General features: G+C 32.9%; 1 protein-coding gene across 1 annotated transcript; it reads left to right on the forward strand.

Annotated features, from left to right (window-relative positions):
• The first annotated feature begins 1147 nt into the window (after nt 1-1147).
• On the forward strand, nt 1148-23963 carry LOC121374091 (intraflagellar transport protein 74 homolog). Its single transcript, XM_041501009.1, has 23 exons — nt 1148-1294; nt 6325-6386; nt 6677-6723; nt 6988-7042; nt 7996-8073; nt 8354-8399; nt 8707-8805; nt 9301-9361; nt 10334-10393; nt 10730-10791; nt 11499-11577; nt 11721-11843; nt 12460-12493; nt 12883-13033; nt 17854-17933; nt 18422-18475; nt 19316-19356; nt 19675-19731; nt 21394-21514; nt 21969-22132; nt 22480-22605; nt 23241-23301; nt 23493-23963. Coding segments are annotated over exons 1-23 (1782 nt in total). The 5' UTR covers nt 1148-1292; the 3' UTR covers nt 23612-23963.
• The last annotated feature ends 1314 nt before the right edge of the window (nt 23964-25277 follow it).

Consider the following 25277-nt stretch of genomic DNA (forward strand, 5'->3'; position numbering starts at 1 on the left):
TACATACCAATGAGTTTGTTAACCAATTGTGGAACACTGGCTGGAATGAGAAATGAAATGGCCCAATGGGCTCACTGACGGGAATCAATTCTAGACAGACCATGCATCAGAGATTGAGATAGTGATATTTTCCTAGACACTTGTAGTACGACTTTTGATCCAAAGTAGTGACTAAGTCTACTGGTTATATATTTTTAAAAATTTGATCATTTAATAAATGATGAAACAACTTTTATTGTCTGCAATATCATTATTTTCACTCACAATGCTGAGGTTACACTGGCTTTTTGTTGGGGGTTTTAAGGGGTGGCGGAACTATTTTGAATTTTCTTTGATAATTTTACTCAACATGTAAAAGGTAAATAAGTTATTAATAAGGTTATAGGGCGCTGCAAAATCTAATCATTATTTAAGGAAGTGAAGTGCCAAATATTTATGGTATAATTTAATTAATTTATACAGAAGTATGAGATGAAGCAAATGCTAGAGCAAATCCATTTTTTACTGTTTCAATTTTATTTGTTTCAGATGTCTGTCTTTAAGTTAATATTGACTAGTAAACTTTTCATATAGGTCTTGTTAACGTTCGGAATAGTTCGTACGTTTTCGTTCATGGATTTGGAGCACTCGGAACTTCGTTATTGGCCGAGGTGTTCCGAATGATATGGCCTCAGACCACAATTAATTTCGCTATATGTTTCTATATAGCCTTAGTGGCTATAATATTTTTATTAATATCAGCAGGCCCGTGAAGTTTTGTATGTACCTTTGCCTGCATGGGGGACACATACCCTGAAAAGGACAACCCCTGTTGTCCAGCTCTTTCTCCCAGCATATTGGTTTAAACAGACACACCCTCTAAACCTGGCCGGAGTACACCCATTTTACACAAAAAGCACTACTTTTGCATGGGCCGGAATTACCACAAACAAGTCTTCAATGTCAACAAGTTACACATGTTTACAAACTACATGCTATCCCCTGTCACTTCAGTCAAACAGTTGCCACTTCATAGCTGTCTGCCATGAAATAATCACAGTCAAACAGCAGACTACTTGCGCGGTGAAACTTCCGGATTTTCGACAACCAAATGGGAAGATAACTGTAATCTGAGGCCATATTTGGAGAAAAGACGGAATAGACTGGGTAAAGGATCTTATGATTTTGAAGTGGAACATTTAATAAAAATTGGTCTGTAAGATACATTCCAAATAGTGTAAACTGTCTTGACTGTTATTTAACAACAATTCCGCAATTTTCACTATAACGTTGTGTTATACATTACAGAAAACATGTAAGTATTTAAGATATAATAATATGTAAATGAAATGTTTAGTTCGTTGGATGCAAGATAAAACATGCACTGTTCTATATCATCCTGGAATCTCCGCTGTCAAAATATCATTAAAGCTGCACACCCTAGTTCCATCCATCGAAAATAAGTTATATTTTGGTTAATCTACAAACCTGTAACACACTTAGATCACGTTTTTATCAAATGGAGTGAAAAAGCAGGTTTTATATCGATAAATACCATGGGAATCCCCATGTCCCAATTGCTTGAAATAATTTTGAAAGTTAGTATTCTGATATCACCGGTAGATGTTGCTCGAAGCACAACAATGCCTACGTCACGACAAATTTCACAGAGTGCGCACAGACATGGGGTGCATTCTTTTCACCTCTCCTGGACATGTTCCAACTGTTCTGTCCTGGTTGTATCCCCTCTCCAGATATCGTAAGACTTAGCAAAATTATTGGTTTTAAGGGTTTGTAACGTTTTGTATTGAGACACTTACTTGTCTGAACTTTATTGTTACTGAAAATGTTAACGAACTGTGAAGAAAAATCTCACAAATGAACAACAACAAATCGGATGTTGATTGCGCGAACCGTGCACGAGAAAACAAACCGAACCAAAATGATAACGGTCACATGGTATACCAACATCTGTGACGTTTACACAGGAAGATTCCCTCTAAAAATAGATTGGACCTCGCTTGCTTAACGTTTTTTTCTCGACAGCACGTCTTGTGAAAAAATGCAAAAAATGCATTTCATGGTTTTACAAACATCAGGATTACCAAAAAGCACTTCAGGTGAATGGAAATGTGTATTCTAAATAATAAAATGTAAGTAAAGTGCAATTTTATTTGTGAAAAAATGGGGTTTAATAGCGAAAGACAACGCCGTAATGGTTAACAAATAGCCGTAACTAGGGTGTGTCCCTTTAATATGCAGACTCTGAGACTGCCATTCAGTGAATCACGTTGATACTGATGCCAGTATCTTGTCGATAATTACTACCGAGTAGACATTGGCACAGTCAGTATTATTAATAAATAATAATTTAGAATTACTGTATAATTACAGTGTTTTTGTTGGGTAAAAATTAAAGGAGGGCGGCGGCGTGACACTCCACCCTTCAAACAAAAAACAAACCCAAGGGGGAGGGGAGAGAAAACTTGGTTACCATATATTGTTGTGTCTTGGTCAACTTTGTGGAAAAAAAGAAAGAAAGAAATGTTTTATTTAACAACGCACTCAACACATTTTATTTACGGTTATATGGCGTCAGACATATGGTTAAGGACCACACAGATTTTGAGAGGAAACCTGCTGTCGCCACTACATGGGCTACTCTTTCCGATTAGCAGCAAGGGATCTTTTATTTGCACTTCCCACAGGCAGAATAGCACAAACCATGGCCTTTGTTGAACCAGTTATGGATCACTGGTGGGTGCAAGTGATTTACACCTACCCATTGAGCCTTGCGGAGCACTCACTCAGGGTTTGGAGTCGGTATCTGGATTAAAAATCCCATGCCTCGACTGTGATCCGAACCCAGTACCTACCAGCCTGTAGACCTGATGGCCTAACCACTATGCCACCGAGGCCAGTAACTTTGTGGAAAGACATACTTCTTATTTTTACCCTCAGTATTTGGTACAATAAAGTTGATACGAAATACAAGCCAACTCATTTTTTACATAGGTAATTGAACAGGAGATGTCGGTCTAATATTCACAGGCATTCTAGTTTTGCTGAACCGATCAATGTTTTAAAAAAATTATTTTAATAAAAGATTTCAAAATATATATATATATGAAATCAAAATATTTCTATAGTGATCCCCTAATGTGGAATAAAACAAATTCTGTTAATTTTATTTCTATCTTCATCGAATGAATCGATCACTTTGATATTGTCAGCTGATAAAAAGTAGTTTTGTTTTTGGAAAGGTTGTGTGTATATTATTTGGCACCTAAGATAAATTATTTTAATGATAAACACTACCACTTCCATTGTGATATCACCCCAAAAAATAAAAAAAATTATAATATTTTATAAAGTATTGCTGAATAAACAAATTCATGACAAAGTAAAAATCATCAGTTACAACCAATTAAATCTGCATTTGAGGACAAAAGACCAGACGATAGTGGACACAAAAGTCAGATCAAGTGACAGATTTGGCACCAAATAAGTGTTTTTTTCAGTCTGAGATTTCCAAATCGATAAAAAATAAAATGTTTTCATTGCTCAAATTAAATATAACTTTTATAGTGTGTATCAAACATACAAATGGATACAGATCTGAGACAAAATACAGGCTGTTAAAAATACAATCAAATCCACTTATTTGGATATCGGATTATTGTATATTTCAGATATTTGAATATGTTTGTCCTGTACGGAACCATTTGTCATTATAATAGTACATAATCCAACTGTTGATTGGATATGTTTTTAATGTGTTTTCAGATATTTGAATATAAAATTATACTTGGCGAGTGACAATTGCTTGTAAAACATAGGAAAGTCTGTCTTTTTTTCCAATCTGATTAAAATTAGCTCTACTGGTCTACCAGTAGATCTAACAGCATTGCGTGGACTCCCATGTCCAGGTGACATTTCATCTATAAATAACAATTTAAATATCGACCAATTACACTTCGCCTTTTATAGCGTTATTCGGGAGCATACAAATTCTAAAAATATTGGGGGAGACTATTTATGCAATAGGCGAACTTGTTGGTCTATTTCAACATTTAAAAACAGGCGAAAAAGTGCAGTAATAAACTCTGGATTGTATACTAGTATAAACAGATTTTATGGCTATACCATCACAGGGTTTTTTTTCTCTTGAAACGAATTTTATATAAAATTTTATATTGAAATTATTAGTTTCCAGGATATTTCATAATTTACCCGAATCATTTCGTATACCCTCGACATAATCCCAAATCATTTAAAATTCTTTTCAAATCACTGGCATGATTTTGTAAGTAAGGTTTTGATTGGTCAAATGAAAGGTCAACTGGACATGATCTCCAACAGGGTGCTGTTAGATCCACAGGTAATAGTAATTAACCAGTGGAGGTAATTTTAATTAGATTGTGTATTGGCCTGATCTACCTGATGCGTTTTCCTCAAATGGCCGTACGTAATACCATACATTCGTGCATGCAGAAATCAATACTTTTAATTTTATTTTATTTCATTGTTAAAAGAAAATAAAGACTTAGACAAACTTGTTTTCTTGTTTCTTACTTTATTTCGGATGACTAGTTATTAATCAATACGTTTCTAATTACACCGTAATTAATCCATGAACTCAGTTTCATCTCAAATGGGACCCAATGACCTATATGAGACAATGGGACAATCAACGATTAAAGCCAGCCTGTCAGTGGCAAAAATGTGTTTCATAAGCAGGCATTCCTTAATCTCATGCCAGCCACTTTGGAAGCAGTTTATGTTTAATCCATAAACAAACACTTGTCAGATATGTGTTGGTGGTCCGGGTATATATCTTTCCAACACATACGGCTCACATTTGATTTTACTCTCCCTTTAACTGTCAAAAGGTACATGCTAACAGATTAAAATTCTTAGCAAGTTGGATTAATATTGTTTTGGCTATAAATATTGAAAACAAATTTTTTTTTTCACATTGTCAACATGGCAATAATAATAACGGCATTAACTGTTGCTACTTGTATTTATTTAGTTTATAAACAAACTTGATAATAGTAACAGAAGTCACAATATGGAACTTGGAATCAGTATTTTTTTTTTTTTTTAACACAAAATACTTACCAGTTTCGGACAAAAATAGCACATGTCAAGAGGCCCTAATTGGGAGAATTGTAATCAGGTTTACATAAATCATGAAGAGGTCCTAATTGGGTATGTCAAAATCGTAACTTCGGTTTATTGTATGTGCCGCTTATTTGAATATATTTTTGTTGCATGAGGCACATCCAAATAAGCGGATACTGGTACTAAAGTTTTTTGTCATTTGCTTTTTTGTACACACCATGGCTTGTTTTGTTTTATGTCCAGTGTGCAGACTGATCTTTTTTTGTGTGTGTGGATAAAAAAGTGCATTTTGAAATAGCGAAGATGGGTGCTGTAAAATATAGTAGGGTACAGAAAAATAAAGAGGGAGCAGAAAAATAAAGGAGGATGGCAAAATGCAATAGCAGGACCTCACTTAAATGGAGCAGCAAAAACACTATTAACTAGGTAAACCCTAACCATGAGTGCAGCTTTAATTATAGTCCTTTCCAGCCTCCTTGAACATTGTTTTTTTGTGGGGGGTTTTATAATTTCAGAAGTAAAAAAAAAAGAATATTGTCAACATCTCTAACTGCCTTATGTTTCAAACTTCATTCAGTTTGTTTTCCTGTGCACGTTTTACTCAACATCCAATTTGTTGTTGTCTGCTTGTTTATTTGTAAGATTTTTCTTCACAGTTCGGGAACATGTTCATTTACAATAAAGTTAAGACAAGTATACAAAATACATAATTTTACAAAAACCTAAGACCATTAAAATTATTGTTTCCGGGTCCATGTAGAAATTGACTTAAAATGGAGAAAGATGAATTAGCATTCTGTGCATGTCACATGACCTCACACATGCCAGATCAACAAGGCTAAATCACTTAATTTTTATAATTTTCATGCTCCTTGTTGTTAGAATTTAGTTTCAATTATTATATGTTATGCAAAAGGTATGCTGCATTTTTGTGCCCCTACTGTAGTGAATAGTAGACATAGCACATTCAGAAAATTATAAATAATTTTGAGTGTATAATTAGTTTTAAGAATTAGAAAATTGATATTTTACAAACTATTCACCAATATGAATGTATTGACATCAAGTGTTCTTAGCGATCATGGAGAGAGAAAAAGAGGTGAACTGACTGCTCTTGATGTACTGAATTTTTTCTTTAAGAAAATATGAATCAAAGTGTTATCCATCTGTATCATATTTAACATTCTTTATGCCATTGCTTGATTGTATTACTTGTAGGAGTCGACCACCAACAAACAGTGGTCGTCCAATAACTGGAGCAGCTCGACCAATAGGAACAGGTATGTATTTTTTCACTATTAATATGGTAATGGTCTTTAAACTGTGAGATATATTTTCATTATTATTGTTTAATAATCGGTTAAAAATATGAAAACATTAACTGAATGTGTTCTTTATAGTAATTAACAGAAACTAATTATTAAAACTTGTTTAAAAAAAAAAAAATCTCCCAATTTATGCTACAGACATTGGAATTACTTGCATTTAATATTTTTCATGACTTAATAGGCAGTCTTTTTCATTATTATATAATTTGCTTTTTTTAATGATTTGTTTAACAATATTTCAGCTGCCGGGCGTCAACCTGGGACTGCCACTAGACTTACAACTGCAATGGTAAGACAGAAAGTTGTTTGTACTTTTCATCCGATTCGAACATCTCCTTTAACTGTTACTTTTGAGTATCAATCCAGTTAATAATTCTTGTTGTTTAAGTTGTGAATTTGAAATATTTACTGATCAGTGTTTACGTTGTTTAAAAATAGCTTAGCACAGTATCAGCATTTTTGTTAAGAGATTTTTTCATTTAAAGATTTCCAAGAGTGAATAATTTTTAGTCTTGCATTTTATAAAGTTCTCCTTTTGATTTAAATTTTTCAGAATCCAGGTACAGCTAGACCTGGTACAAGAGGAGGTCAGATCGGTGGAGGAGTTGGTAAGATTTAATTCAACACTTTTATAGAATAGGGATGTTTAGATTTCTTAGGTGTTCTTGTGCAGTTATTTATCTATGTTTATTGATGAAATTAGTTGTTTGACGTCATCAATTAAATTATTTTATGTGATATTTATACATGTTGCATATATCGACTCTTACCTGTAAAGAGGAGTCAGCTTTAACTGTTACTTTTGAGTATCAATCCAGTTAATAATTCTTGTTGTTTAAGTTGTGAATTTGAAATATTTACTGATCAGTGTTTACTTTGTTTAAAAATAGCTTAATATTTAATGCAAGCTATTATTGTACTTAAAATTTCAGTTAAGTTGGGGGGGGGTAATTTCTTTTGCATTTTGGTAATACAGTTTTAATAGAAATGGTTTTCCTAAAAAAGTATTTCAAATAGTGGCAAAAGTTGTGTTTGTTTCACAAAGTAATGACAACTTGTTTTCAATCCATTTTCATTTAAATAGGCCAGGTATCACATCTATCTGTGTTGTGACAGAGGCAGTCTTATCCCACATGAAAATTTAATTGTCTGATTAAATATGTTAATATATATAACATGGGCGAATAATTTTTACAGTATGAAATTGATGGATTAATTTTCATTCTCTTCTTTAAAATTGATAATAAAACGTTGAATCCCAAATTGATATCTATACAGATAAACCATCCACTCTTAGCATATTGTTAAATAATCTAAACCTCTATTACTGGGACAGAGAAGGTTAACCAGGTGAGTGTGGGATTTTGTTGGGGAACAGGGAACATTTTGCTTTCAAAATCTTGTTTAGCGGTATTTCTAGTCAATTGAAAATTAATTAGCAACTACTGTTTAATGGTTTAAAATTGTGTAGTGAATTCTGAAACTTGCTACGTAAAAAATATTTTAGATTATTATTTTCAGTTATGCTCTTGTTTCATAATATTTTCCTTTTTCTTTTAAGCCCTGAATGCCCATGTGACCGTGGTTGATCGACCCACTACTCAGCAGGGTCTTGGTGGAATGAAAACTGCAGCAAGGGGTAATTGTTTCTATTTGTTGTTTGTTATATACAGATCAGTTTGTGATCGTTTTCATCTATTCATTCTGTATTTTATTTTTCACTTACTTTGTAGCTTAGTATGTTTTTTTACTTTGTCTAAATATGAGCCAACAATTTTCTCTTGAAAGATGTGCTCATGATTGTTTTATGTTAATTTGATTTAAATAATGAGTTATTTGTGTAAGCAAAAAGATGTTGGTAATTCAAGATCCTTTATGAACATTATATATATATATATATGCTTTTATTTCTTTTTAAGGTGGTCGTCAAGTGATGGATAAAACTTACTTTTTAGGATTGATAAGGTATTTTATTAATTTATCTAATATATCATGAAATATAACATTTTTGTCAGTTAAAATTATTTTACACAAATTACACAAGCTGAAATAATACATGAAAATAAAATTATTTAAGAATTGAATATGATAATTTTTTGTTTAGTTTAGTATGAAGCACAGAACCACTTAACACGCTGTATGCATTTTTTTTTTTTTTTTTTTTTTTTTTTTTTTTTTTTTTTTTTTTTTTTTTTTTTTTTTTTTTTTTTAGGGAGCCTGAATCATTGTTTTATTGAGTTGTATTTCAGTTTCTTTCTTTTTTTCTTTTCAGGAGCAAAATTAATGAACTGAATGCAGAAATTACCAAACTGAATAAAGATATTGAAAATGCTAATGATGAAAACTCAAGTTATCTTGGATATGAGAAACGGTATGTATGTTAGCATGGAATTTCTGTTGCTGTTTTGTTAATTGTGACTTATATGTATTCACACTGAAGCAAAAGCAGAATTGTTTATGTCCTGTATGGTCTGCCACAAGTTTGATTGAATTTGATATTTTGCTTGATGAATAGTTATGATGATAACTTACATGTAGTGTTTTCTAATCCAACTAACAGAGCATAAAATAAATGAAATAATGTAACTTAGGTCTTTTTGTGGGCTTTAACAGGTGCATAGCTAAACTATGTGGTGGTTTACGGCCTGAGAGTAAAATAAAGTTCTGTTCTTCTGTTGATGATGAATAGTTATCTTTGCTGTTAAATGATATTGCCTTTTGTAAGAATTTAAGAGTAAAATGTCCATGGTTCTTTACTTAGTGTTATTGTAAAATATGAAATTTTACTTAAATTATGGTCTTAATCATTTTTGGGAAAAGCTTTGTTGAATGTTTTAATTCTTGAGCTTGTTTTTTCTTCTAATAGGGCAGAAACTTTGGCATCTGAGATCAGAGATTTACAGGGTGAACTTGGAGATTACAATACTGTAAGTGTTTATGTATTGAATCTTCTTTTAATGGATGCCTTTATTACAATAAATATTACTGATGTCCCTTTCAAATTTATGTGTATGTTCTAATGAAAGGAATCATCATTTTATGTATTTGTAGTTACTTTATCATGTATGGGTTGTATCAGAATTGATTACATATGGGAGGAGGGGTTCAGATGTAATTGTGTTGTATACCTATCACCCTCAAATTGTATTTAAGCCATACATGCATAGTAGGATGGTGGTTTGACTTGTACTCAATCAGAATTAAAGTTAAACATGTTAGTAAAAATCTAATTATTACTTTTAAACTCTCTAACAAGTCAGTATTCTCAGTTATCGATGAACGTTCATGACTTTAATAAATTTGGAATACCTAGAAAGAAGTTCTCTGACATTAAAAAAAAAAATAAAAAAAAAAAAATAATAATAAAGTAAAAATTAAATTAAAAAAAAACAACCAAAAAATTAAATAAAATTATGGTAAGTGATCTTTATTGGGTAGGGGGTCTATGCTCTTGTCCTAGCAGCAGCAACATGTCCTGTGAACTTTGTATTTTCAACTGCATGTTTTTTCTCTTATTTTCCATTCTGAATAATGATGCGTCCACTTCTCCATGGGATCAACTCTTGCATGGCCCTATTTTCTGATTAAGAGTAGCCCATGTAGTGGCGACAGTGGGTTTCCTCTCAAAATCTGTGTGGTCCGTAACCATATGTCTGACGCCATATAACCATAAATAAAATGTGTTGAGTGCATCGTTAAATAAAACTTCTTTTTTTTTTTTTTTTTCTGATTTTAAAAACCCCTCAAATAACAATAAAACATTATGTGTACAATAATCTTGGCAATGTTGGCACTCAATTTCAATTCTGTTTTTAATAATAATTATTCTTTATGTATGTTTGTTGCAACACAACATGTTTGTTAGCAGCTTATGGAGATTTGTTTGGGGTTTTTTTCAGTTGGTGGACAAACTGACTATAGATGAAGATATACAAGATGTGGAGTTTGACTGCAGTAATGTGAGTATAGTTTATAATACATGATGTTCTGTAAGTCAGATTTACTAGATCATGTTATATAACATTTGTATATTCTATTATGAATGAGTGAAAAAACATAATACTATCTAGATTTAAACCCTTGTCCATTACTTAATAACAGTTTAATTTTGAAAAGCAATATATGTTTGTACATGATTTTGGAATGAGATGAGAGGTGGCATCTGGCTCGATGAGGTGCTCGGGGCAAATCTGTTCCACTGAGTTTGTTTCAGTGGTTTTTCACATGCAACATTTGCATAATTTATTCTGATTTTGATTCGTATGTGCAACACTGAATTATTTAATATTTTTCAGCTCAAAGCAAATAATGACAGAGATGCTAAGAAAATAGAAGAACTTTTTGATATTAAGAAACAGTAAGTTCAAATACCGTACTTGAAATAATAAAAAGTCCTAGTATTTTCAGTATTATGAAAACTACACACATTTTCTTTACTAAAAATATTGTAATACCTTAAAAACAAACAAAAAAACTTTTATTAATCAATTATATAAAATGAAGATATATTGATATATATTTTTTAATGAATGCTTAAAACCTGGATTTATAATAATATTTTGCCCATTGATAGTGGATCTGCTTTTTACTGTTTTAGTTATTTATGTCACTTTATGTTTAAACTAAAATATTTTAAAGTAAATAAGCTAAATTAGAAAGTTTAAACTCGTAATGGTTGTGATTAATTTGGTAATTTATTTTATTATTATATTTGTAGCTCTTAGAGTTTATAATTTAATAAACTGACAGTTAAACTTTGTTTGTTTAACGACACCACTAGAGCACATTGATTTATTTATCATCAGCTATTGGATGTCAAACATTTGGTAATTTTGGCATTAGAGAGGAAACATGCTACATTTGTTTTCATTAGTAGCCAAGGATTTTTTATATGCACCATCCAATAGATAAGATAGCACATACCACAGCCTTTGATATACCAGTCGTGGTGCACTGGCTGGAATGAGAAATAGCCCAACCATGCGTCAATCGAGCACTTTACCACTGAGCTACGCCGTCCCATAAACTGACAGAATCAATAGCTTGTTAACTTTCTAATTTCAGGAAAGAAGAGTTGATCATTCAGCTGACAACTGAACTGGACCAAGAAAAGAGGATGGCTGATAGTTTGGTCAATGACATGGTATGTTGTAGGAATAGTTGTCAATTATTAGAGCAAATGTAATTACATTTTAATGGCTGTCATGGATCTTCTATCAAGTATCGAATGTCAAAATACTCTAAATAATGTTATTTGCTACATTTCATTTTTTTTTTTTTTTTAAGAATCCTGAGATGAGACAGCAATATTATAAGATGAAGGAGCTGAACGAACATTTGCTGAAACAGTTGGAAAATGGACAACAAGAACTGGATCACCTTAATTCCAAGATTGAGGCCCTGCAGGATGTAAGTTAGAAAGGCACTTTTGTGCCATTTTCTAATCTTTCTCCATTTAAATCATTATAGTCACCTGCCTGAAAGTTTATCAAAGTATAATTAAAATTATTGGCAACATAAAAATATAATGATGCCAGTGAATGTATGATACTAAACAGTGTTTACTTAAAAACAATTATATTCATTTAATTAGAAACATGGGATTTATAATGCGAACTTCCGCACATGTTAATGTACAATTCATGTAAATTAGTTGACAGTGATATGGCAATGAACAGGTGAATAGTTTTGTCTGAGTTGATAAATACTAAACAGTATTTAAAAATGCCTTTGTTTTATTTTGCAATTTCATGATTAAATCAGAACAAATGATAATATTTTGAAGGGTTAAAAGTCATAAAGGCACTATATAGTTACTTATTAACAATTTGCTTAGATGAACAATTCCTTTTTTGATGACCTCATAGTAACATCTAAACAGGAGTAAGGAAATAGTATTGGGTTTTCTGAATAAGAAAGTGCTGCTCAGTGTTTTTATGGTACTGTTTTAATGACATAGAAGAGCTTGTAGCGTACATTTTGTTAGTCAGAATCTAAACGCCATTGCATATTTTGTTTTTGACAGGAGCTGTCTATGTCACAAATTAAACAGGAAGCAGGTATGTTTTGATTTCTGATTTATATGGTAAAGGGCATTAAGAAGTTTCTGGCTGCTATTCCATGAGTGTTAAAAAAAAATGTATGCTGATTTATTTGAGAAATTAAATAAAATAACATTTAATTAAATTAAGGTATGAAATGACATATCGTATTGTAAAGCTATTTTATAGTTTTGAAGTTTATTAACTTCCCAATGAGATGCATACGTAGTTTAACTGAAAAATATGTTCATTCTGGATCCATCTGTTGACATTGTCAACGGTTGCACCCAGACAGTCTGAACAATATATTGATATAGATATATAAAAGGACAAAGAAAATATATTAATTGATGCATTATTTAAATATCTATATTTAGTTATTTGTAAGTATAATCTGTGTTTACTAGTGAGGTTGTATGAGCAAATTCATGAACTGGAAATGAAGCGTGATCAGCTGGTTGACGAGGCCAAGACTCGGGGGACACCGGCCGAAGAGAGAGAGAAACTGCTGAAACAAGTGAAAGAAGATAACCAGGAGATAGCCAGCATGGAGAGACAGTAAGTAATTAGAGTAATACAGAGTAGTGATCTCTTTGTTAATACTGTTGCAATATTGAAAATTATTAAACTTTTTAATATCATGACATCAGTAATATTGTGACATTGAAAACAACCACAAATGCATGTTTGTTGGTCAATCGAAGTAAAATATTGATAGACATGTCATCTGAAATACAAATCTTTACATTATTTTCCATGTACACATTATGAAATGCTAAGTTACTAAGACAAAACATTACATCAACAAGCTGATTTCTTGATGTACAGAAAAAGATCAGTAATTAAATTTTGAACATATCTAATACTTTTGAAATGCATATCTTGCAAGCATATTGGTGTAGTCAAAATAGCTTTTAACCTAGAAAAAATTGGTATAAAAGGTTTCTTGGTACCATAAGAAGCGGAATTTTGTCCTCTATAACATCCGCAAAAATCCGCCTTGGGGAAAAATATTTATATGCAAATTACCTCATTAGCATATTTTAGCCTTTTTGGAGCAAGTCCATGTAATGTCAAAACAGCTGAACCCACCACACTCTTTAATAAAAGGTTTTTCTTTGGATTTGTTGTCAGAAAGGTCTCCAGATTAACATATTAAAAGTCTAAAAAAGGATTGCTACAGGGGAAGATAACTGTTTTTCGCATAAATCCAAGATGGCCACCCTATAAAGTTCCTCTGACCATAACTTCACTTCTAATTAATATTTTCCCCTGATTTTAAAGGCTAAACTATAGTTATCGCTATCAACAAAAAAAAGTAAAGTTTGTTTTATTTAACGACGCCGCTAGAGCACATTGATTTTTTATCTTATCATCGGCTATTGGACGTCAAACATATGGTCATTCTGGCACTGTTTTTAGAGGAAACCCGCTGTCACCACATAGGCTACTCTTTTTACGACAGGCAGCAAGGGATCTTTTATTTGCGCTTCCCACAGGCAGGATAGCACAAACCATGGCCTTTGTTGAACCAGTTATGGATCACTGGTCGGTGCAAGTGGTTTACACCTACCCATTGAGCCTTGCGGAGCACTCACTCTGGGTTTGGAGTCGGTATCTCGATTAAAAATCCCATGCCTCGACTGGGATCCGAACCCAGTACCTACCAGCCTGTAGACCGATGGCCTGCCACGACGCCACCGAGGCCGGTCGCTATCAACAAAGCCATTAAATCATATTCTAATGTTATTTGGTTGTTGTTTCATATAAATAAATAAATGGCCATCAAAGTAATATATTATGAATGTTTATATGGTGTTACATATTGGTGGATGTGACCAACATTGGTATAATGCATACTTATGTTATCTTGTCTACATCAATCAAAATCCATAAAATGTATCTTTGATGTGTTTTCTATATATAATTACCTCAACACATGCCAAGAACTTATATATGAGTATTTGTCTCTCAAAATTACAAGATGTTTTCATGTTCGTCATCACTGTGTGCTAAAATCATTTCTTCTGAATTATAACAGTCCGTGCCATGACAATTTCCACAAGCTGCAACACATTTTAAGCCATTTTTTCGACAGGAACATGCAGCTGATGAACATTGGTTCTTATTTGTTGATTTGCATTTACAGCGAACTACATTCAGTATATCCGGTGGACCTGCTTCTTTGTCGGTCATAACGGGTATCAGCGCCGTACCATCTAGCTTCCATCCCCATAAACTGTTATTCATTAATGTTTTCCAATGTATTATTTGAAAATGGACCCTAAGTGAATGCTGAATTGCAGAACTTTCTGTTGGTGGAAGCTTCTCTGGTACAAATTTAGGTCCACCAGCTGAATATTTCATAAAATGGTTGTATCTCATTTGGTTAAGACTGTCAGTTGGTGTTCCTGCATACATTATCTTAAATACTCCACAGCCAGCTCTAGATACTTGTTCCTGGGTTGATTCAGTGTTGCTGATAATCATGCTCAAATTTGTAGCATATTTGGACTGTTTAAGCTTGTTGATAATAGATGTCTTTCCATGGCCATACGTGGCTCATGTTGTATCGCAGCCAGTTCATGCATGGATAAATAGAATATGCTGAACAACATTTTTCAAGGTTTTTGTTAAGTCTCGTATGTTAGGCCTTTTTGCCGACCTGTCTTAGCCTCTGATCTCATGTATACATCATGCATTTCTGGTTTAAAATGGTAGAGCAGAAGCACTAGGATGTCTGTGTCATCTGCAACAACTGTCACAGTTCCATCAACAGCTTGATCCAGTGCATGTTTTACAATTAACGTGTCCGCATCGTCTTTGGCTGTCTCCACATGGTATTCAACTGATTCAAGTTCTTGGCTTAGTAATGAAATAAAATTAGATTTATTTCTGTCATTTGCGAGAAAAAGCTGCTGGTTACTATGTGCAGTGCTACTTTCGACAATGTGTACATCAGCTGCTGCCTTCACAAATCTCCGGGAATGCTCATGATCCTTTGTTGACGGCCCACTGTCATATCCATCAAATACTATTGTACAGTTGTTACCATATTTTGTTCTCACATATGTGACATACTGTTGAAGTACATTTGCATATGTTGATTTAGGCTGCCACCTGACTCTGTGGAGTAGTGCTCCTCTATCAAGAACATAACATGTCTCAGTTGGTGTGGCTGGTTGCACTATGTTACAAGTCAAATGTTCAGCAAGATCAGCTTTGTTTGATTTGCGCATTTTCGAATCTTTGAATAGAGCTGCTGGGATAGGGGTAAGTTCGTACTCAAAGTATGGTACCATATTGTTTGTCCGTTCTATTAATACAATAAGACGTGAAAAAAGAACAGTTGAATTCAGATGAACTGATTTTTGACCAATCTTCACACCATTTTGTAAGTTGACTAATGTCCGTACTTGGTCAGCCTTTTTCATCGAGACATCTTGTAAACATGCATTATCCATTTCTCTATGGATACTCAGTCCCACATCCTCAACCTTATCACAGTTGATGTTGTCCTTTTCGGATGATGTCAAACCTGATGCCAAACAACGTAAACTGGGATCATGTGTATCAAATGGCTCATATGTGTCAAACCAATCCTTCATCTTTAAAATATCATTGAAGTCACGGCTTGTTCTGCATTTGCTAATGTCAACATGCTGTTCACTAGCTTCATGCTTATTTTCTGTTAACTTTGTCATAGCACTGTGTACTGCAGCACATTTATGCATAGTGTATATCCACAATAGTTGAACTGATTCCGTCATGCCTCTTCCTCGTGTCATTCCCCCACAGCTTTTGATTGCCCTCATCATTACTTGTTCTATAATCAAGTCTGTCCACAATCCCGCCCAGAACCTATCTGATCGGCGTACAGTGTGGTACCCATGTTTAGAGAACATCTCAAACAGCCATGGATGATTATTTGGCAATTCCAACATCATTTCTAAGTAGATTCGTGCACTTTTGGCATAGTTGTTATGTCCCGTAGCAGCAAATAGATTTAGCATCCGATCTACTGCCACTAGATGTGTATTCCAATCTCCAGTTCTCTCTGCTCGAATAAACAGTTTCAACACATCTATATATTTTATATACTGTAACCACAGACAAGCTGTCCTTGATTAAGTAGTTAGTTCCTCTTTATAGTCACTGATACAATCATTAAACTTTTTAAGAGCTTGTGAATTGTCAACTTCATCTTCTGATAGGTTGTGTTCCACTAATTTATCATACAGTTTGCCGATTTCTTCAATGTCACACTGTTGCAGCTTTTGTTGTAGTCCTGTATTTATATCAGAATTTTCCGAAGTCACAATCTCAGAAATTGCAGTCTCACAAAGTTCATCCTCTGATTCACTACTAGTAAATGTTTTACTTTGATTTCGTTTGGCACAATTGCTTGGAGAAGTTTCAGATGTATTGCACTGTCAACCAAAAAATTTCCCCGGATAGCTCTAGCTATGGATTTTCCGGTCATCATATGTACCATATAAACGCATATTCATGTAGAGGTTGTCCCCCATTTTATGTTGTTAAATATGGCAATTCACATAGTCATTATTTCACATATCTATTTATTTTTAATTTATTTTAACAAAATGTTTATGTAATTAAATCAGATAGTTCAACAATTTTTGGTATCATTTAAATTAGTTATCAATACATCAGCTAGTCAAAAACTGTTTTTAAGAAGTGAAAATTATCACAGTTGGATTACTTTAGTGGCCATTTTAAACTTATTGATATAAAGATACAACCAATACCATAACAATATATTTGAAGGGCTTTGTTGATACTGAAAACTATAGTTTAGCCTTTAAAATCAGTAAAAAAAAAATTAATTAAAAGTGTAGTTATGGTCAGTGGAAGTTTTTAGGGTGGCCATCTTGGATTTATGCAAAAAACAGTTATCTTCTCCTGTGGTAATTTTTCTAGACTTTTAGTATGTTAATCTGGAGACCTTTCTGACAACAAATCCAAAGAAAAACTTTTTATTAAATTATGTGGTGGGTTCAGCTTGTTCGGCATTAGTTTGCTAAAATATGCTAATGAGGTAATTTGCATATAAAACGTTTTCCCCAAAGCCGATTTTTGCGGATTTTGGATATGTTATAGAGGACAAAATTCTTCTTCTTTTGATACCAAAAAACCTTTTATACCAATTTTTTCTAGTTTGAGCCTATTTTGGGGCTAATTTGACTACACTATATGAATAAACTGATGGAAAAGGATGTTACAGTGCACAAATCTTTTTTTAATTAATATTGCTTAATCATTACAGATTTGTGGATAATAAAATTTGTGATGATTAAGAAACAATGAAACATTTAGGGTATTTTTGTAGTTTTTAACACTGTTTATTTTTATTTTAGGACTAAAGAATTGCAAGAACGTATTGAACAGATGCAAGAAGAGATCAGACAACTAGATATGGACATAGAAGAGAATCAAGGTTCGACAATTACTTGTATAAATATAAATTACTTTTCAACAGTCACAACAGCCAGGTTGATAAATAATTATTGTTTGTTCTAGTATTAAATGGTATATTTATACTTATTAAGTACATAGGAATTACCAAAGATTAAAGGATGCTAAACAAATTGCACTTGGAAGTACTTTACTTAATGAATTTGTCAGTGTTTACAACACTTGCAGTTACTAGGATTAATGTTCACTGTAGATTACTCTTAAAATTAACTGTAATTTTGAAAATGTACATTTTAACATTCTGGTGCATATCAATTGCTACATGAAGGCATAATTATCAGTTACAGAGTGTTAAATGTTTAAACAGTTTAAACTGCCTTTAAATTTTATGTTAGCACTGTTGTGGATTCAGTTTGAAAACTAGTCATATTAATTTTGGAGATATCCATTAGTTCTAGAAATAGTTTTATAGTGTCGATTTATAACAAATAGAATGGGTGTATATTTCAGGTGAAAGGAATCAGAAGTACAAAGAGCTGAAAAAGAGAGAAGAAAATATGGATGGTAAATTGTTACTTTGTCAGATTCATGTATTGCATCTCTAGCCTTTCATATGTACGCACCCAACCCCTACATGTCTATGTAAATGGTAATGTATTTGACAATTTAATGTGCGACGAATTAGCAAATTTCTCACCCCAGAATCAAAATCTCTATTCTATAATGCATATATTCTTCCCATGTTTGATTATGGGTCAGTAACATGGGGTCACTGCAATAAAACATATGTTGACAGATTAATAAAGCTATAGAAAAGAGCAGCTAGGCTAATCCTTGATAAACCACTCCTAACTCCTTCAGCAGATCTCTTTAAGGAATTACAGTGGTTGCCTTTTGATTATAATCTTGTATTGCCAAGACCCAACACTGAATTGTATAAACACTCCTTCAGATATTCCAGTGTTGAAACATGGAATACAATCCCAGATTTAACACTGGCTCTTGATAATGTTTAGTAAAATCTTTACCCAGTAGTCTATACGTTTAAATTATATTTGTTTATGATTATATATCAAGTTGTGATAACATTTGTTTGTATATGTAAAAAAAAATTGTATGCATCATGGATATTTACCTTATAGTTTCGATGCATTTAATGAAGAATAATTAGGTTGTGTTTTGTTATTACATTGTTTATTTTATTATATGTTGAGTAATAATGTTGAAAATACTTAATAGACTAGGGAGATTAGTGTACTACTATTTGTGTAACCTTCTTTAAATAAAGATTATTATTATTATTACAAGAAAAATATATATTATCTTTTCACACTCAGCATGCAGTTATCCCAGTCTTACCTTCAACATTTTATTACTGAATAAGATCCTTTGTTTCTATTTCAGAATTTCTCAATACATTCGACTCGATGAAAAGTCAATACTTTGTAAGTAACAGGTCATTTCTTGCTTTTCCTTTGATTACTAGTTTATTTATTGAAATTGTTTTATCATTTTGGTTATTTAACTTGTGGTACATCCAAAATTATTTAACTTTCTTTCATTTTTATTTTTGATGTTCTAACTTGTTTTGAAGTTGTAAAGATATTCTGCAAAATGTTTCTCCCTTATGTCTGATGTTTTTAATTTTAAATTTTTTAAAAAGAACTAAGAAAGTGAACTTGAATTTTTGTTGTTGTTTATATAATACCATACTCCTGGACAAAGAAATAAATTTGGTCTGTACCATTTTTGTGTTTTTTCAGCAAAAGTTAACAGAAAATGAGGAAACAATTGTCTCAGCACTAGAACATATGAGCAGGGTAAGTGGTAAATAATGAGTCGAGTGTGTCGTTAAATAAAACATTTCCTTTGGTAAATAATGATAAATATATAAATCTATAATTTTAAAAACAGTTTAGAGATGCATATTGTATTTTGTCAGTTAGTTATGGAATATCTGATGGGAACACTGCACAGTACCAGTAATATGTGTTTCATCCATATTGGGATATTAAGTAACCATATCAATAAACTTACTACCAATAGATTTACTACCAATAATATTTTTTATTCAGAATTATGCAAAGGGTTATATCACATTGTGTTCCATGCAGGTCAACAGTAAGATACAATATTCATCAAGCCTGATTAGTGATTCTTTTGTTTTGCCATGAGAGTGGATAAGAAAGGGCAAAACTATCAAATGGAACTCGTCAGAATCCGATGTCAAGCACTCTGCCAATAAGCAATGTGCTCAGGTGTCTGGTGCTGGATTATATAACAATGAACAATGAATTATTTGTCCAATCGAAGATCAGATTAGATAATGGTTGAAATTATTCTTTGTTACTGGATACCTAAAACTGAACTCCTATTTATTTTTAAAATGTTTATTAAAAAAAAAATTGCCACATTGATTATTTTGTCGCCACTTTTATATTTTTATTGCAATTGGCGATTGTGGTGACCAATATGCTGAGCACTGAGTATATTATTATATTTAATTAATAAAACAGTTAAATGTGACTGGTATTATATTTAATGGGAACAGCCATTTTGTTTAATCGCAGGGAATACGCCTTCTGGCAAGCCGGTCGTAACGTAAACTTAACACGTCACATCAGGAATTAGTCTTAGAACTGAAGAAACAGACATACCTGATTTTTGAGTGATTATAAACAGGCATTCATTGCAGTGTTCTGTAATAATATCCATCCCAGTAAGCCAGCAATAAGTGTATATTATTTTTCAATATAAAATAAACCACCATTATCAAAGTGGTCGAAATAACTGTATCATGCATTAACCTACATACTGCAATGATAATTGGAGTGTTTTCTTAGTTAATTGGTCTATCGTGTAGTTGCCTCTACCTGTGATTCCTGATTGGCAGGTGAATATTAATTACTGCCGTGTAGACACAGAAATATGTGTCGATATTATTAATAATACAGGGTATGGTGAAATAACTTTCCACCCCTAAAATGGTAATGGACATTATCAGCCTTCATGCTTTATTACTGTAAATAATTCTGTAAAACTCTTTGATTAAGTAGACTTTCCCATCTAACATCACAGAACTGACCAATTACGTAATCCCAAATACAATAACCTTATTTCGTTCTGTTAATGCAAATTGAAATATATTTAGTTAAATAGTTTCTTATATTATAAAGTCATTTATGTTGTTTTACAAGTCCAGTTGGTCAAAGGGAAGCACATTGGTGTAAATTACTGAGTTTGTTTACACTGTGCATACAGGAGTTGGTAGGAGCTGACATCACTTCATTCCAAGCTAGAGTACCTGAAACGACAAAATGGCTGCCTGCTGTTAGAAGGAATAATCACGTTTTTTGTTAACTAAAACATTTTTTATATTATTTCTTAAAGTGTTAGTATGTGTTGGTGGTCCGGGTATGTATCTTTACATAAGACTCATATTTGCTTATTTTAGTAGTCTTATTTCAAATATTTTTTCACAGAATATGGGCCGCTTCTCTCATCTTCCAACACCAAAGGAGCTGGCTGGTATGAAGGAAGATTTGGTTTTTAAAGAAGATGAAATGAAGAAATCTGAAACAACAGCCATGGGATTGGCAGGAGGTGACTTTCAAGAGTAGCAAGTGGTTTATAAAGTCAGATACTTTTAAGCAGGCAGAATAAGTCTATCCTAATATTGTCAGTCAGCAATTTGAATTCATTTCTATGCAATTTCTAATCAAGTTACGCTTACCGGTCAGTTAGTTTACTTGTCTAGGCTAATCATTAATTATAAGTGGCAGTTATTGTCATTCCTACTTGATATATTCACACTCTGGATCAGTCATAACAAGTCTGTGCTCACAGACAATTATTGTCAGTCAACAATTTAAATTAATTTCCTTATAATCAAGTTAGGCTTAACCCTCAACTAGTTTACCAGGCTGCCTAAGATATAAGTGTCTGGTTAGTTGTTAGTTTATGTAGCAAAGAAGTTTAAACGGACTCTACTAAAAGTTTTATGGATTTTTTGGTTGTTTTGGTCTATGTTGTTTTCACCCCTACTTGGTGTCTGTAGAGCGCGAGAAGCTGCAGCAGGATCTGAGCAAGATGCAGCAGTTTGAGGAGAAGCTGAAGGATGAGCTGGTGCTACTCAAGGAGAAGGTGGCCAGTATGGAGAAAGACATCGGCGTCTACGGCGATCTGCACAGACTCAAAGAAGAGTCCGAGCAAAAACGAAAGGTGAGGATTTCTTTGTAATCTCCTTTATTTATCAGATCACTGAGTGCAGGATCTAGAGTTTGTTTTGTTCAGTGAGAACATTGATTTATGAATCAGCTATTTTAAACATTTGATAATTTTGACGTATTCGTCTTAAAGAGAGGAAACCCGCTACATTTTTGTATTAGTACACAGACAGGATAACTTGTGCAGGACCTAACTTGGTGGTTAAAGTTTTCAGAGTGAAATGGTTATAAACTGACAGTCTCACTAATTATCACATGACATATACAACTGTACCCACATCAAACAGATTTTCTTTATTCTTTCTATTACATGGGTTTCCTGATTACATTATTTTATTTCAGAAACTGCAAGATGATCGAATTACACTAACGAAGAGAAGGGAGTGTTTCAGGAAGATAGTTCAGCAACTCCAGTCCAAGTATGAAGGTCTTAAAGCTCAGCTAGATGATAATGAAACTTACACTCAGGTATGGTTTAATGATTAATCAAGCTTATTAGCCACTTGTTAATATTTTGGTATTTGTAACTTATTTTAGCCCGTGATTTCTAAATTACTCTGGACAGGATATAGAACATTTGTACCTTAAATATGCTCTTCAATTAAGTAAATCTAATGAAATAAAAAGTATTTTGTTTGTTCACATTATTACACATTGTGGAATATTAGAAAAAATACTCTCATCTCAATTACAAAATGTAAGTGGATGTCAGGATTTGAGCAAATGATATTGAGCAAATGATATTGGTGTACGGGTGAAGACCAATTCTACAATTATTAGCACCTTTGGTAGATTGTAGTACTAAGCTAAATCCAGCATTTCAATTTCTATGGAAAGTGGGCAGTGTTCTTCAATTTAAGAGGTCAGTGAATTAGATAATTTAATTGTTTTTTTCCCAAAGATACCTGCAGCTGCTAAAAGTAACATTTTGATGATTATTTAATTATTAATGCTGTTAATCATAATGAACATATACTGAGCCATGGCAAAGTGGGAGCAACATGTTTGGTACACTGGTTAAATTTGGTACAGGTTGCCTCATGAACTCTGTGCTCAGGGTAATTGTCTCCCCTTGCACAGTTTAATGTTTTGTTTGTTTACAGCTTGCTAATCTGGAAAGGAAATGGCAGCACCATGAACAGAACAACTTTTCCATGAAAGAATGTATCCTTTTTAAAACTTCTAGATACAATGTCCTTATAAAAGAAGTGAAGCATTATGCTTCAAGCAGCAATTTCATGTGATATACAGGACATATTTACTGGTTTGAGGGAAGTATATTGCATTCATAAATAATTCATTCCTCTATATTTATTTTTATTTTATGTAAGGAATATTTTCCTTAACCTGTTAAGTTATTGCCACAAGGACAATGGAGTGCGACTTTGTTCCAATCAGCCGAAGAGTTTACAAATCACTGGACGAATTCAACCATCAGCTGCAGGATCATCTTGCTGGAAAGCTCAACATGTGAATTATTCATTAGAATTCAACACTGATATTCATCTTTTGGACTGTAATGTCTGCACTGTATTCATTGTTTCAAGAAAAAAACCCAGTAGTAGACCATTTATTCAAATATGAACCATCAAACACAGATGAAGAAATCTGTGTGTAGTTGACAATGTATAGTGTATTTCTTCAGAAGAGTGGATTTTCATAAACATTTTATAGAAAAATATTTTTTCTTTTAAATTATTGGTTATAGTTTTGCCCAGATTAAACTTCTTTTCACGATTCTGTACATTCCTAAACACGATTTCACCTGTTGTAACTTGTTTCATCCGTCCATTGTATTTATTGACTGTGATAAAAGATAATTTAAATATTCAGTCTTGGTTCTTGCATTCAACATATTGACAATTCTTCTTGTGTGAAATGCCAATACCTTTTTCTTGTATGTTTTGTTTTTTTTAAGCCATGGAGTATTTATTAAACATGGTTATAGCTGTAAACGTTACTTGAAGGTTAAATAATATTCCTTTCAATAGCAAATCATATACATTGCTTTCCTCCTCATTTCAAGTGGCATCAGTTACCATCCTCCATAACTAGCGGACAGACAAGATGGCTTCAACACCTAGCATCCAGCTAAAATGCAAATATACAACTGCTTGCCCTCTACGTTCGTTTTGTGGGGCACGACTATTATATCAAAGGTCATGGTATGTGCTATCCTGTCTGGGATGGTATATATAAAAGATCTTTGCTACAAAGTGTCAACACCCTCCCCCCCCCCAAATTAAAATTACCAAATGTGTGACAAATATAATCTAGATTAGTACCCTTAAAGTGACATACCCTAAGGCAGTTTTTTTTTTATCGTTTGGATTACCAATTTGTGTACATTCGAAGTGTTATTTTAGAGGGTATATCACCATTTTAAAGACACTCGTTTCACTCAATTGCAACTTTATCTGTGTTGCAGGTTTGTAGATACCTGCTGCCAATAACATGGACTGGTTTTCAACAATTTGTCAAATAAAAATATTTTAAAAATTCCCCTTCTTAAACTACACTTTTTAGATTCTACAAAACAAACTAGGTCGGATTTCATTTCGTTTACAAGACCGTTAGTTTTTCCCTCCAATGGGAAAATGTAATCAATTGTAAGATCTATTATAATGCTTTGCTTGATGATCAGTCTACTTGAACTAGTTTCAGCCACTGATCCACAAATAATTGCAACAAAGGTCATAGTAGGTACCATCCAGTCCGTTAGATGTTGCATAGAATTTTTAAAAAATAAAAAAATACCTCGTTCCCGATCTGGACGAACGTGCAAGTGTTATTAAATAAAACATTCCTACACACACAAACCCCAGAATACTTACATTTTCAATCAATCCATGATCACCACATTGCTAAATGCATCTTTGAAATATCTAGTTTTGACACGTAGATCAATTACATTGCACGTGTCTAAGAAATATCAATCAAGTTACACCAATTCAGTAGTGCATATATAGAGATATCCGAAAAGATTTTATTTCTTTACTTATAAAACTTAAGTTTTCAATATTTAGAAGAAATTAGCAATCAACTCTTACTCGGATTGGGGGGGGAAGAGAGAGAGAGAGAGAGAGAGAGAGAGTGTGAGAGAGAGAGAGAGAGAGTGTGTATAGAGAACATTCCTTACA

Source organism: Gigantopelta aegis, chromosome 6 (assembly GCF_016097555.1).
Source record: "Gigantopelta aegis isolate Gae_Host chromosome 6, Gae_host_genome, whole genome shotgun sequence".
Classification (NCBI taxonomy): domain Eukaryota; kingdom Metazoa; phylum Mollusca; class Gastropoda; order Neomphalida; family Peltospiridae; genus Gigantopelta; species Gigantopelta aegis.